Source organism: Lipomyces japonicus (genome assembly GCF_038497905.1).
Source record: "Lipomyces japonicus strain CBS 7319 unplaced genomic scaffold V1514scaffold_65, whole genome shotgun sequence".
Lineage (NCBI taxonomy): Eukaryota > Fungi > Ascomycota > Lipomycetes > Lipomycetales > Lipomycetaceae > Lipomyces > Lipomyces japonicus.
The window spans coordinates 40,420-53,592 of NW_027117877.1; the positions used below are offsets into that span (position 1 = coordinate 40,420).

Sequence of the window (13,173 nt, forward strand, 5' to 3'; positions counted from 1 at the left end):
TTGCTAATTACTAGGCAAACTACAAAAAAGTATCATTTATTTAGCTATTTAAAGTGATTGTTATTCCAAATTAGTCTTCAAATTTTAAAATCACGACTATATAATAAACCTACTACGGGTGGAATTGATGAAAAATTAATTAATCATTGTAACTACACCATTTAGCACATAGTGTATGTGAAGCTAACAAGCCTGTTCAAAATCTGAGGCATTTGGATGAGTTCAATGAAGTTATTCCCGCCATACAGATATATATATTCAGTCAGTAGATTCACTGCAGCCATCATACTTGTTAGCCTGCGCACAAAATTAATGGTCGCACTGAATCTAATAGTTTTCAACCCGGGTAACAATGTTGATCAGAGCAGATCAATTGTAGCAGCTTGACACATAGCGGAAAACTGATCCTGGTCATCGCCCAGGCTACTATAATATTTTCAATAAATTATATTCAGTTTCCAAATTGACCAACCGACTTGAGTTTGTTGTCGGTGTTCTAGTTGGCCGGGATGAATTGGCCCGCCATATTGTGGTGGGTCTGCACTGCTCCAGTAACCATCCCAGTTCGAGCGTTTCTTTTCATCGTCTATGCAATTTTTTGGCCGATAATTCCCACAGTGAAATATATTCATAATACTTTTACTATGATTTTTTTTCCTAAAGTTCTTTTCAAGGCTGTCGTACCAGTATATTTTTTGTTTTTCACTGCCATCAGTATCGGGATCGTTCTTGGGATCGTGGCCGCATTCTCCTCGAGATTACTGCAATTTATATTAGGAATGACAATTGCTTCGTCTTTGTTGGAAGTAGACGAAGAACGTCGTCTCAGTAACGTAAGAAGAAGCCAATCTCCAGATACCATAGAGCCACTTACTCCTCACTTTGAGGTCACGCGGTTTGATTTGCCTGATCCAGCGATTATTCCTTCAAATGAATTTAATTACATGTCGAACGATTTTTCCAGAGAAGAATTGGAAGAGTTTGGGTCATGGTCATCTGATGGCAGCGTGTTTACGTATTCGCAACCTCCCGAGATGAAGATTTCCCTAAATGTGCCGCTTCACGCATTTAAAAGCTTGCACAAACCCGTCCAATCAAACGGGATTTCAAGACTTCCTCCTACAATTTTTGAACAAGATGAAGAAGATGACGGAGATGAAAGCGAATCACAAGAGCGAGAAACGGCCACAAATGGGGATCATCTTTCAAATGTTCGGCGGGTGCAGAAATTGACATCTGGGCAGGCGTCGTTATATTCCAACAGGGTTAAGGAAGGTTATAATTACAGTCTTGGAATAACTACTGGTAAAGAAGATCGTACTCAGCGAGTGTTCCAGCGGAGAACCAATGCGTCATGATTTTTATGAGGTAGGAGATTTTACGGAGTTAAGGAGAAGATATATTTGTGACAAGGCGTTTGGGATTATACACTTGCTGAGATTTAATATTTTTTTATTTTTTTATTGCTAGTAGTACTATAATATTTTGATTTGAGTTATTTTGAATATTTAATAAGTATAATTGAACGTATTGAATCACAATGTGATCAGGCCCTGTAATCGGTGACCTACGATTGTTACAACCCGCTCCTCCACATCAAGTCGTCATTGACCTGGTTCAATTCCTCACTTAGTTTGTTTATTTTCAACAATTGTACGGTTGCAAAGATGGCGGATTTTAACAGCGTGCCTGGATATAACTTGGTTACTCTTTTGAAAAGGTATGTAGTTAAATCTGCCAAAATTAAGTCTCGCTGCCAATTACTGACGCGGCCTCTTCTTTTGCAGGCTCGAGGCTGCCACGTCACGACTTGAAGATCTTACCATCTTCCAAAGTCAGGCACTAGATACCAAGTCTGGAAATTCTTTGGATTCTACTACTTTGTCGGAATCATCAAATGCTACAGCAGTTCCTTCACCTGGCACTCCCGCGCCGGCTGAGGTAGTTGCTGTCCCTGTTCCGGTCGCGTCGACGCCTCCCGAGCCAGTTCCTGAACCAATTCCAGCTTCTATTAAGGAGTTTGATGAATTTATTGAAGATACGGTTACGCCGTTTGTGGTATTAAGCAAGGAGATAGATCCTATTGTTGAAGAACAGGTCAGTAACAAGTAATTAATATTTGTTTTTTTTGGTGTCATTCCCATTAATAATATGTCTGTGTACAGAGCAAGTTTTTGGAATCAGCATTTGTTGCGGAACGCGAATTTTTGCGTATCGTTTTTAAATCAAAGAAGCCGACACCTGGTGATGTATATTTCGAATTGTTTAAACCGATTACTGCTGAAGTTCAGAAGATTCAAGACATTCGTGAGAACAACAGGAAGTCTAAATTCTTTAACCATCTTTCGACTGTTAGTGAAGGTGCTCCTGCAATAGGTTGGATTGGGGTTGAGCCCACTCCAGTACCTTTCATTGGTGATTTTAAGGATAGTGCTCAATTTTATTCCAATCGGGTATTAAAGGATTACAAAGAGACGTAAGTGCACGATTCCTTTATTTACTACAATAATAGCGTATTAATTAGAATAGTGATAAGAAGCATGTTGAATGGGCGCAAGCATATTTGAAAATTATAACAAACCTTCAGGCATATGTTAAGAAAAATCATACCACTGGACCATCTTGGAACGCAAAAGGCGATGATGTCGAGAAGGTCTTGAAGAAATCAGCAGAAGCTTCATCAATTGCAGCTTCACTTGCTACTAATGGTGAAGCTGCTACTGCTGCTGCTGCTGCTGCTGCACCACCACCGCCGCCACCACCACCTCCTCCACCTGCCTCAGTGTTCCAGGTGTCATCTGAACCAGCGGCACCAGCTGGAGGTATCAATGCAGTATTCGCCGAAATTAACAAAGGTTCTTCAGTTACAGCAGGTCTTAAAAAAGTTGATAAGAGTCAAATGACTCATAAAAATCCTGAACTACGCGCTCAGAGTATTGTTCCTGCTACTTCTCCGAAGCAAGCACACTCTCCAGCTCTCCCAACTAAGCCGAAGAGCCTTAAGCAAAAAAAGCCCGCTCGCGTTGAGCTTGAAGGGTTTAAATGGATTGTGGAAAATTTTGAAAATAATCCTGAAATTATTGTCGAGGTTGAACTTAATCATAGCGTGTTTATTCACAATTGCAAGAAGTCGACAATTCAGATCAAGGGAAAGTTTAATACTGTCACGTTAAATGAGAGTGATTCAACTGGTCTTTTGGTTGAGAGCTTGGTTTCTAGCGTTGATGTTATCAAGTCGAACAATTTTGGCCTTCAAGTAACCGGAAAGCTTCCTACCATCTCAGTTGACCAATCTGATAATGGTCAGATTTACCTGAGCAAGGACTCTTTGGAGGTCGAGATTTACACGTCAAAGTCAACCGGCATTAATATCAACGTGCCAGATGATACCGATGATGGTGAATTTAAGGAACAGCCAGTTCCTGAGCAACTGTTGCATAAAATCAAGGATGGCAGAGTTGTTAGCGAGATTGTTGAACATCTCGGCTAGAATTTTTAAGTTTTTTTTTGGGATTGAATTAAATAAGTGACTATAACTTTCGTTATATTGATATGATTTGAATTCGCATTACAGGCATTTCAAAAAGTATTTCCGACTTTAATTTCGTGATTGTAACTTTTTATAATACACATATACATGAAACATATATTATCTATTTACATACGATCTCTAGCGTAGAACATGTACGCCAGCTGGTGATAGTCTAAAGGCAAAGGTGAAATAACTTCTGAATGTCCACTTCGAGCAATAGGATCACGCAAGTAAACTGCATGGCAGGTGTCAAACGAAACTTCCAAATGCGAGGGATAAATCGCAAACGGAGCGAGGAAAGTTCGAGGTGTCCATGGAGTAAAATACGGCTTTGACGGATCCTGTAATCCATAAGGTCCTTCTTGCCATGGTAATTCTCTTCCGGAGTATTCTTCAAAATATGGCAAGTACCACTTATCATGGTAATAAGAATCAGGATAATGAAGGCTTTGCTCAAACTTGACTTTCTCATCCACAGCAAGCTCATTCCTTCGTCGCACGATCGCAGTAGCAAGATCCTTGACATTGCTCTTTTCCTTTGCATCATTATCGGCTTCCACATCAGCAGACAACGAACCTGGCTCGGTAGCTTCAACGAGGGCAATCGTCAACTCCTTAATCTTGGGATCTTCTATATTCAATCTTTGCTTGTTCGTAACGTCTTCTCGCAGCGCTTCAACTGCAGCGTACTCCTGCTTTAATAACTGAGGAAGATCATCTGATATATCCTTTTTTAATTCGATAATCTGTTGACGAATACGTTCCGAAGCTAATGATCTGACCTTTCGGTAAAGCTTGGATGCCTCGTATGGACCGTCGATGGAAATTGGGGTAAACTTTTTTTTCCACATTCCTTCGGGATTGTGTTCACATTCCTTCTTGAATTTTTCAAATTCAATCTTTTGCAATGAATCAATATGTTCGGACCAGGCTTGTGTAGGTTTGTCTCGGCCAACAGCTCGCAAGACAAGGTCGGGTTCTACTGAGAGCACATCGCCTGGTCGTAATGGATGGAAACCATGCTTAGCCTAAAACATAACCGTATTCATTAGCATTCGTATAGTATTTTATTTTCATTAAATATTTTTTTTAGTCAACTTACGACTTTGCCGTTAATCTTAACTCCACGCAATCCAATAAACTCTCTAGCCTGCTTGGGACTACTAGCAAACATTGCTCTAAACAATGCCACATCCAATCGTCGTTCAAGAGGAGCATATGTTTGTAAAGCCCATGGAATTGGCTCGTCTTCCTTTTTTGATTTTTCACCCAATTTTTCACTACCTTCCAACTTCTTGGTGAAAAGTCCCTGCCATTTATGTTCCGTTAAGAAATCGCCATGGTAAGCTCTGGTTTCCTTTTTGCCTCTCCATTTTTGCTGATACAAATTGCCTTCACCTTCAATATGAACCTTTTTCAGTAAATTGTAAAAATTCTGCTTATGCCATGAGGCTCGAACAAGCTAAAGTTGAAAAAAAGGAAACGCCCTGTTAGAGATTCCGATAATGACAAATGGTACGCGATCATTATTGGAAACAACTTACACCACGAATCAGAGATCTGACGGGAGTCGACGGTTTCTTCGGCATCTTTCCTACTAGGCTGACACTTCAGTTGGACCAGAACAAAAAGCAATTGTCCTAATAAAATGAAGATTATCTACTACTCGGGTTGTGAATTTGATAATTTGATTTGAAAAATTTTGGGTGACTTCGGGACAAAGTTACCCGGTGTGTAAGGATATTTAGTTAGTTAGACCTGATGAAATGACCAAAACATGACAACTTTTATTAAATTTATTTCCTTGTAATCATCAATGGATGCTAGTTTTTTTGGACGGGATAATGAGCTACATGAGAAATACTGAGCAAAGCGACACTTGGTCTCCGCTACCCCAACGGAAATTATCGGATGGATTTTGTTAACACATGTTTGATACCTACCTACCTTGAATGAGTAGTGTGATATTTATTTTTTATTTACTAAAAACAATGCTTGCTTGCACCTGTTCAAATTTCTACCCAGTTGTCACATAGCCATTCTGCTGAAGAAATCAACTATTGAATAGTCATTTTGCGCAACATTGTATACGTGTTCGCAATTCGTACGTTTTTGATGGTGCCAGTAGATTACACTGTTTGACAGTTAAAATATAGTATAGAGACTGCCATGATTATTATTATGATTATTATTATTCCATATATTAAGGACTGCGGTGAATTTGTTGGTGAAAAAGATCAAATAATAGCGTAATCCACAGAGCAAAGCATCCACGTGCATTCTTTGTTTGATCAAGAAAGATTCATTCGGTCGGTTTATTGGCACATTTTGCTAGGCTATGACGTGGTGCATTTTATAGGCTGAATTTGCATTAAATATTTGACCTAGAGATCTGCCGTGGTAGTATCACGCAGAGTGGCCACACCTATAAACACCCCGTACGTTACGCGACGCGCTGATCCATTGCTTGTATCCATGCCTAAATGGCTTTGAGAAAGCTTGAGCGCATCTTCTATTTGTGGAATTTGAAGTCATGCAACCATGCCTGCAACTGTTGCCTCGTGCATGGGGTTAATGACGAGCTTAACACTTGGTGATGCGTTTTGTGACTTGATCACAATTTGTTTTACCCGGCCTGTGTTGAGTTTGCGCAGCCTAAGCTTAGGGTTGCTATTAGGCCAAATGCGGAAGGCGAATTAGGTCATCGTGCCGCACTCACAAATTCAAAATGGGCCAAATTTCCAAGCCTTCGCTCCATAGCAAAAGTCCTAACTCGAGCAAGCCCTACATTTCATAATAATACGTGTAACTAACTATAGTATATAAACATAATGACCGCCGCCAGACTGTTGTCCAAATCCATTCCCAAATCTTTTTCTCCATTCGCCAGATCGTTTTCTTCTACCGCTAGAACCATGGGTGTCGATATTACTCCAATTGCTCCCGGTGAGTTGAAAGTGATTCACGTCCGAGACTCGGTTTCGGGTAATTGTTGATTTGTTGCGGTGCTGACCCGATTGCAAGGCAACGGCCAGGACTTCCCCAAGCCAGGTGACGTTGTCACCATCCACTACGTTGGAACTCTCGATAACGGAAAGAAGTTTGACTCTTCCAGAGACAGAGGTATTTATATGCTATTTATTTTTTCAGGAGCTTTGAATATTGATAGCCAATTAATTATAGGCGCTCCATTCCAGACCAAGATCGGTGTCGGTCAAGTCATCAAAGGATGGGACGAAGGTGTTCCTAAGCTTTCCCTTGGTGAGAAGGCTAAGTTGACGATTTCTGGGTATGTTTTAACCTCTTGTCGATTTTATTTTGTTTGGTCATTGCTAACGTGGTCATCGATTTTAGCGACTATGGCTATGGTTCCCGTGGTTTCCCCGGTACCATTCCTCCCAATGCTACCTTGATCGTAAGTACAAGCGTATAACGGGATAAGCATTATGCTAATAATTAAATAGTTTGAGGTTGAGCTTCTTGGAATCAATGGCAAGACCGTCTAAGCGCGTAAAGTAGGGAACGCCTAAACTGTTTTAGTATACATATATATATAAGTCAAATTGAAGTAGTGTAGTTTATAAGACCTTTTTTCCCTTTAAATTTTCCCCCCTATTATACAAAAAGCAATAGAAGCTCTCAAATGTTTCTTATTTTCGAGTTTGGCGGGAACTTCTTCGTGGTCCTGACGACCGGGTTGTAACTGCCCTGCCTCCTCTTTTGCGTCCTCTGCCTCTTATTCTAGTACTAGCTCGCGTGCCAACTTCTTCTTCACTAGCTTCTTCCTGTTCGCCTTCTTCTTGCTCGCCTTCTTCCTGTTCATCGTCGACTTCATCTACGTCACCCTCTCCGTCGTCACCATCAGCTTCTTCACCATCACCATCAGCCTCTTCCTCCACAGGTTCGTCTTCTTGACTCTTTGGTGGTCGTCCAATTCGACCCCCTTTTTTCCCTCTAACAACTTTACTCCGTCGACCGCGAGCAGCACTAGCTTGTTCTCGGCTTTCCTTGGCTTTCTCCGTTAGCGGCCTGCCCCTTCGCCTGGTCGATTTCTCAGCTGCTTCATCGTCCTTGGTGTCATCATTCTCAGAATTAACATCTACGCTAGTCAAATCATCATCCAAGCTGTTTTCCCGCCCTCTCCTGCGAGATGACGATCCTTCAGTCACTGATAACTGTGCCGGACTCGAAACCTGCGAGTCAGGTGCCCTTGCATGCTCTAGTAGTAATTCACCATAATCATCCCATGGCAACTGAAATTCTGACTTGATCTTGGTAACTTTTTCAATTTGAACTTCCTTAGCAGCAGCAGCGGCAGCGGCAGCTGCGGCGGCGATATCCGTCTTTCGTTTACGCCTTGGTGGTGGAGATGGCGGTGTCGAGCTCGTTGCACTTGGTGATTGTGATGATCCGTCTGTTCCATCCTCCTAAGAAAAAAATGTTAAACTTTTACGGATGGTTCGGTTTGGTTTGAGGTGGCCTACCAAGTCGTCAAGACCTTCAAGATCATATAAAGTTGCAAGCTTATCCCATATGCTTTTTGTTGTCAAATATGGGCCTTGCACGTTCGGATTATTTACCATTTGACATATGCATACCATTAAAAAATGCTTGTTAATACCTGCCGATAGTTTAGCCCAAATCCAAAAACTAAAATAAAAAATTGATTGCTTTTACGAATAATGAAATTTCCATACCAACAGGTTTGTATCGACATATTGCTTTAAACAAAGCAATTTCTTGTTCAATGCTCCACGCATCCGGAACAACATCTTCATTACTTTTTCCCCTAGTCATAATTACTGTTGTTTTTTTACATATAACTAAGCACAAAGAACTGAACGGAAAATCCAAAATGTGTAAACTACTCCATCTCTCTGGTTTCAAGATTGGGTATTCGTGCCCTTACCCTCTTATTTTTGAAAAACAAACACCTAACCCGATTGTTTTTAGCAAATGCGTTTTTCTTCCTTTTGCACAGGCTCGATATTACAATTTTGACAAAAAAGATTTGCAGAGATTTTAAACAGCGTTGTTGGAGCTCGTTTGTGATCGTATGATTGAGCAAAATTATTTTAAGTGGATGTTACTATGGACAACTATCGAACGCGCTTGCCACTTGGCTGGATTGGATTAAATGGATGTTGGTTATATCGACCATGACCTAGTAGTATATATCGATATAAATATAATGAGTTCACGTAGTAATTTGGACTAATTTGCACTAGTTAACGCTTCTTTGCACAAATAGCTCAATTTGCGGTATCTCAAACGCGTGAAGCTTGACGCGTTTCTTTTTCAATTTAGTTAATACGCGTCTTTACGCGTCCACTTGAAATTAAATTAAAATTAACATAATCGAACCCCCTTGCGAAAAGCACAATGAGCCTTGAATTTTCCCCCGTTTTCCTCTCTTTTTTCTTTTTCAAAATTACCGATACTTGCATAGTTTCCCAACTGATTTTTTTTTTGAGCATTTCGTTTTTTGTTTTAATTTATTTTGCATTTTATATAAATTCAATTGACGAGACTTTTGCAGTAATGGCTGATGACATGCGACAAGCTCCCCTGGCGGATGCTCTTATGCAAGACAGGGCGCACATGTTTATGGAATTTATTGATAGTGAAAATACTCCTACCAATTACAGGGATCACATTCGACTGATGCTTGCTCGGAACGAACGGCGACTGGTTGTTAATCTTGACGAGATCAGAGAGTTTGATCGTGAATTTTGGGAAGGGTGAGATCTAAAAAAAAAATAGATACCTTAGAGTAGAAAGAAACCAGATTGTTAATATGATTTTATTTTTCAGAATTTTAAAAACTCCAGCCGAATATCTTCCAGCGCTTGACAGAGCATTGAAGGATAGTGTGCTTGCGACCGCAGACACGACACGGTATCGGATAACCGACACGGACAACTTTTACGTTGCCTTTAGGGGCAGTTTTGGTGACCATGCCGTCAACCCGCGCACAATTTCTGCATCACATATTGGCAAGCTTATCAGTTTGGAAGGAATCGTCACAAGATGCTCACTTGTGCGGCCGAAAATCGTTAGATCGGTACATTATTGTGAGGAGACGACAATTTTTTATGCCAGGGAATATCGTGATCAGGCAATGGCTGCAACTGCGCCCACGCTTGGGTCTGTTTTTCCTCAGGAGGACCCTAATGGGAATCCGTTGATTACTGAATATGGTTATTCAACTTTTAAAGATCATCAAACAATGTCGATTCAGGAAATGCCCGAACGTGCGCCCGCGGGTCAGCTTCCTCGCGGTATTGATGTCATGTTAGACGATGATCTTGTTGACACTGTTAAGCCTGGTGATCGTATTCAGCTTGTTGGCATGTACAAGTCAATGGGTAGCAGAAACGCAACCAGTTCTTCCTCATCTTCCAGTTTCCGTACCGTCGTTCTCGCAAACAACATCGTGCTGCTTTCGTCCAAGGCCAGTGGTGGCATCGCGCGAGCTCGAATTACTGATATTGACATTCGAAACATCAACAGAGTTGCTAAAAAGAAGAACTTGTTTGAATTACTTTCTCAATCACTGGCGCCATCGATCTATGGTCATGACTACATCAAAAAGGCAATACTGTTGATGTTACTTAGCGGCATGGAGAAAAATCTTGATAATGGCACCCATATTCGTGGTGACATCAATATTCTGATGGTTGGTGATCCATCTACTGCAAAATCGCAATTATTGCGGTTTGTTCTAAACACGGCACCGTTAGCAATTGCCACTACGGGTCGTGGCTCGTCAGGTGTCGGTCTCACTGCTGCGGTGACGCAAGACAAGGAGACTGGCGAGCGAAGGTTAGAAGCTGGTGCCATGGTTCTCGGTGATCGCGGAGTCGTGTGCATTGACGAATTTGACAAGATGAGTGACGTTGATCGAGTGGCCATTCACGAAGTTATGGAGCAACAAACCGTGACCATCGCCAAGGCTGGCATCCATACGTCATTGAACGCACGATGTTCCGTGATCGCAGCTGCCAACCCCGTGTACGGCCAATATGATCCTCACAAGGATCCGCATAAGAACATTGCATTACCAGACTCACTTCTTTCTCGTTTTGATTTGCTGTTTGTGGTCACTGATGAGATCAACGACGCCCGAGACCGTGCCATTTCAGAGCACGTGCTAAGAATGCATCGGTATGTCAAGCCAGGCACGGAGGAAGGCGTGCCCGTAAAGGAAGACGCGGGCCAGAGCTTGCAAGTCGGAGCCGGGTCGACATCACACAATGCTGATGGTGATGAATCCGACAATGAAACTGCTGATGCAGCTGGTGGTCACACTGACGATGCGGATGAACACAAGGTGTACGAAAAATTTGACGAATTGCTGCATGCCGGAGTCACAACGAGAACAAGAATCAATGACATTCGCAAGGCAGAAGTGCTGAGCATTGGATTCATCAAGAAGTATGTTCACTATGCCAAGACTCGGATTCGGCCGGTACTGGGCCAGAACGCTGCAGATTTTATTGTCGAGGCGTACACGAGTTTAAGAAATGATGAGTTGAGCGCGAACCAACGAAAAACCTCGCCCATCACAGCGCGAACTTTGGAAACGTTGATTCGTCTCGCGACTGCTCATGCCAAGTCACGATTATCAAACGCTGTCGAAAGGAAAGACGCCGTAGCCGCGGTTGAAATTCTTCGATTTGCATTGTTTAAGGAAGTCACGAAGACCGTCCGACGGAAGAAGCAGAAAGTGGAGGATGAATCAGACTTCGAAGATGACGAAGAAACTGATGATGAAGCCGAAACTGATGACAATGCAGAGGATTACGATCCGGCTCGATCGACGACAAATCTCACCGCTCGTCAACAGGCAATGAGAAGTGGCAGGCAAGGATCAGGAAGAAGAAGAAATTCTGAAGGCATGGTTACTGACCAGGAAGATCAATCAAATTTCGAGGTTCTTGCGCAAGCGGTAGAGGCCATGGGTGTAAATGAATCGGGAGAGAGCAGCTCGATGGCCGGACAGCAGCCTGGTACGGGCATTTCAAAGACCAGATTAGCCACATTCACAAGAGTAATGGGACAGTTAATGTCCAGTCAATTTTTTGCTGAATCTTACGCCAGACTTAACGACGTGATTTTAGAAGTGAACAAACGGCTTCCACAAGAAGAACAGTTTGCAGAACAAGAGGCGACAACTGCATTAGCTAAAATGCAGGAACAGAACAAGATTATGATTTCTGACACCATTGTGTATCTGATTTAGATCTGTTCCCAGATTCTTTTATTATTGTTTCGTTTATTTTTTTTGAATTTTTTTGTTTCGGAGTGGTATTTTCCTTTTTTTCTGGGCGCGTGGATAAATGTGGCAATTGCTATTAAATGAACTTGGGCAATTTTAATAAATTTATAATACATTAATGACTTTCGTATTCAAGTCCTGAATAATAATCAATACTTCATGCTTGGCCGGCTTCACCGATTCGTTCTGCTTGAGCCTCCAGGCTGCTAACATCTGCCACGTCACCAGGTGGTACTGTCAACGGTTCAAGCGTCGGCAAGCGTGAATCAGAAGTAACATGCTGAGCCAAATTTTCTCGTTTCAATTCAGCAATTTCTTTTAACCTTGTAGAACTTGCCATGTCCTCGTTCGACATTTGCGCAAACTGTGCCGGCGTGATTTCGCCCTGAATCAATCGACGAGCCAATTCCGGGTTATGCTTGAGGTTGAGAAGTTTTTCTCGCAAAACGGGACGATTAATTTGTTCATGATTAAATTCAAACAAGGCCCGTTCGATTTGCTCACCCAATTGCTTGCACGTAGCTGTATCGACTTGGTCGTGTTGGCCATCATCCTTATTTGATATTTCCAGTGCGGATGTAAACGCTGTGGCCGATAGTCTACGCGTGGAAGTCATTAAGTTTTAACTCTACTTTGGGAATAAACAATTAAAAAAAATTCCAGTGTCATTCAAGATCAAGACATAAATGGGATATGGAGTTGGCAATGATTGAGCGAAAACTGGTTTTTATATGAGACTAGTTACATCTCGTGGCTGTGATGTCATTGTCATCCAACCTTGTCGGCAAACAGACTGGCAAATTAAAATAAAGGGTTAGGGCATTAGCGTCACAAGACTTTAGAGGAATAGAGCTATTTTGCTTGCTATTTTGCTTTTACAAACGTGACTATCGTTATCAAGTTGCGATTTTTTTGCGGTCCCATGCAATCCTGGAGATTGGACCAAGGAACAACTCCCATAGTGCGCGTCACGTTTGTAGGAGCAAGGAAGGAATTACTTACAACAGGAAAAGTCAGCATTGATTCGGTCGCCGGTTCCACTTTAATGAACGTTGATGTCATTAAGTTTGTTAACGTAATAAACTTCTTTAATATATAGTACGTAGGGCACCAAATGTTGCAAATTTATTGCTAAACAGGTCCATCTTCTGCTATACGTGTTAATCTGTCGGTACATGTTTGTGATCCCTATCAATTTTTATTTTTCTGCAAGTTCATGACAGCTCGTTTAACAAAGACTCCAATCAGCCAATATTCGAATAGCTTAGCGATGTCAGCCAGGAATCTGAAGTGATTCGATGTGGCTAATAGTGGTTGCGGAGGCATACATTGCTTGAGATACTTCCGATGGGAAAAACGG

At 41.8% G+C, this 13,173-nt stretch overlaps 7 protein-coding genes across 7 annotated transcripts; 4 read left to right on the top strand and 3 right to left on the bottom strand.

Moving 5' to 3' along the window:
- Positions 1-93: 93 nt before the first annotated feature.
- V1514DRAFT_201177 (uncharacterized protein) lies at positions 94-1,405 on the top strand. Its single transcript, XM_066924665.1, has one exon. It carries the CDS (start codon positions 510-512, stop codon positions 1,356-1,358), a length of 849 nt encoding a protein of 282 aa, XP_066781030.1. The 5' UTR covers positions 94-509; the 3' UTR covers positions 1,359-1,405.
- A 191-nt stretch (positions 1,406-1,596) lies between these two features.
- Positions 1,597-3,644, top strand: V1514DRAFT_299147 (adenylate cyclase associated N terminal-domain-containing protein). The gene is made up of 4 exons (XM_066925507.1): positions 1,597-1,720; positions 1,788-2,097; positions 2,166-2,476; positions 2,530-3,644. Exons 1-4 carry the CDS (start codon positions 1,668-1,670, stop codon positions 3,488-3,490), a joined length of 1,635 nt encoding a protein of 544 aa, XP_066781031.1. The 5' UTR covers positions 1,597-1,667; the 3' UTR covers positions 3,491-3,644.
- V1514DRAFT_360112 (mitochondrial 37S ribosomal protein uS4m) lies at positions 3,574-5,121 on the bottom strand (the record flags this gene model as incomplete). The annotated part of the gene is made up of 3 exons (XM_066929687.1): positions 3,574-4,560; positions 4,635-4,994; positions 5,077-5,121. The coding sequence occupies 3 exons, from the start codon at positions 5,119-5,121 to the stop codon at positions 3,658-3,660; spliced, it is 1,308 nt and encodes a 435-aa protein (XP_066781032.1). The 3' UTR covers positions 3,574-3,657.
- A 1,183-nt stretch (positions 5,122-6,304) lies between these two features.
- Positions 6,305-7,160, top strand: V1514DRAFT_337857 (uncharacterized protein). The gene is made up of 5 exons (XM_066928743.1): positions 6,305-6,478; positions 6,557-6,655; positions 6,716-6,821; positions 6,887-6,947; positions 6,997-7,160. Exons 1-5 carry the CDS (start codon positions 6,364-6,366, stop codon positions 7,036-7,038), a joined length of 423 nt encoding a protein of 140 aa, XP_066781033.1. The 5' UTR covers positions 6,305-6,363; the 3' UTR covers positions 7,039-7,160.
- A 22-nt stretch (positions 7,161-7,182) lies between these two features.
- On the bottom strand, positions 7,183-8,329 carry V1514DRAFT_285982 (chromatin modification-related protein EAF7-domain-containing protein; the record flags this gene model as incomplete). The annotated part of the gene is made up of 3 exons (XM_066925185.1): positions 7,183-7,946; positions 7,980-8,153; positions 8,230-8,329. The coding sequence occupies 3 exons, from the start codon at positions 8,327-8,329 to the stop codon at positions 7,183-7,185; spliced, it is 1,038 nt and encodes a 345-aa protein (XP_066781034.1).
- A 591-nt stretch (positions 8,330-8,920) lies between these two features.
- V1514DRAFT_201348 (MCM2/3/5 family-domain-containing protein) lies at positions 8,921-11,874 on the top strand. The gene is made up of 2 exons (XM_066924666.1): positions 8,921-9,273; positions 9,347-11,874. Exons 1-2 carry the CDS (start codon positions 9,074-9,076, stop codon positions 11,775-11,777), a joined length of 2,631 nt encoding a protein of 876 aa, XP_066781035.1. The 5' UTR covers positions 8,921-9,073; the 3' UTR covers positions 11,778-11,874.
- A 15-nt stretch (positions 11,875-11,889) lies between these two features.
- On the bottom strand, positions 11,890-12,559 carry V1514DRAFT_337863 (transcription factor S-II, central domain-containing protein). The gene has a single exon (XM_066928744.1). It carries the CDS (start codon positions 12,427-12,429, stop codon positions 11,971-11,973), a length of 459 nt encoding a protein of 152 aa, XP_066781036.1. The 5' UTR covers positions 12,430-12,559; the 3' UTR covers positions 11,890-11,970.
- Between the last annotated feature and the right edge of the window lie 614 nt (positions 12,560-13,173).

What these genes read in the sequence shown, in the direction of transcription:
- V1514DRAFT_201177 (XM_066924665.1), top strand. Translation starts at nt 510, where the DNA reads ATGAATTGGCCCGCCATATTGTGGTGGGTCTGCACTGCTCCAGTAACC.
- V1514DRAFT_299147 (XM_066925507.1), top strand. Translation starts at nt 1,668, where the DNA reads ATGGCGGATTTTAACAGCGTGCCTGGATATAACTTGGTTACTCTTTTG. An exon ending in ATCCTATTGTTGAAGAACAG is followed by an intron (nt 2,098 to 2,165) that starts GTCAGTAACAAG and finishes GTCTGTGTACAG; the next exon opens with AGCAAGTTTTTGGAATCAGC. An exon ending in TTAAAGGATTACAAAGAGAC is followed by an intron (nt 2,477 to 2,529) that starts GTAAGTGCACGA and finishes TAATTAGAATAG; the next exon opens with TGATAAGAAGCATGTTGAAT.
- V1514DRAFT_337857 (XM_066928743.1), top strand. Translation starts at nt 6,364, where the DNA reads ATGACCGCCGCCAGACTGTTGTCCAAATCCATTCCCAAATCTTTTTCT. An exon ending in GCTAAGTTGACGATTTCTGG is followed by an intron (nt 6,822 to 6,886) that starts GTATGTTTTAAC and finishes CATCGATTTTAG; the next exon opens with CGACTATGGCTATGGTTCCC. An exon ending in CTCCCAATGCTACCTTGATC is followed by an intron (nt 6,948 to 6,996) that starts GTAAGTACAAGC and finishes ATAATTAAATAG; the next exon opens with TTTGAGGTTGAGCTTCTTGG.
- V1514DRAFT_201348 (XM_066924666.1), top strand. Translation starts at nt 9,074, where the DNA reads ATGGCTGATGACATGCGACAAGCTCCCCTGGCGGATGCTCTTATGCAA. An exon ending in GATCGTGAATTTTGGGAAGG is followed by an intron (nt 9,274 to 9,346) that starts GTGAGATCTAAA and finishes TTTATTTTTCAG; the next exon opens with AATTTTAAAAACTCCAGCCG.
- V1514DRAFT_337863 (XM_066928744.1), bottom strand. Translation starts at nt 12,429, where the DNA reads ATGACTTCCACGCGTAGACTATCGGCCACAGCGTTTACATCCGCACTG.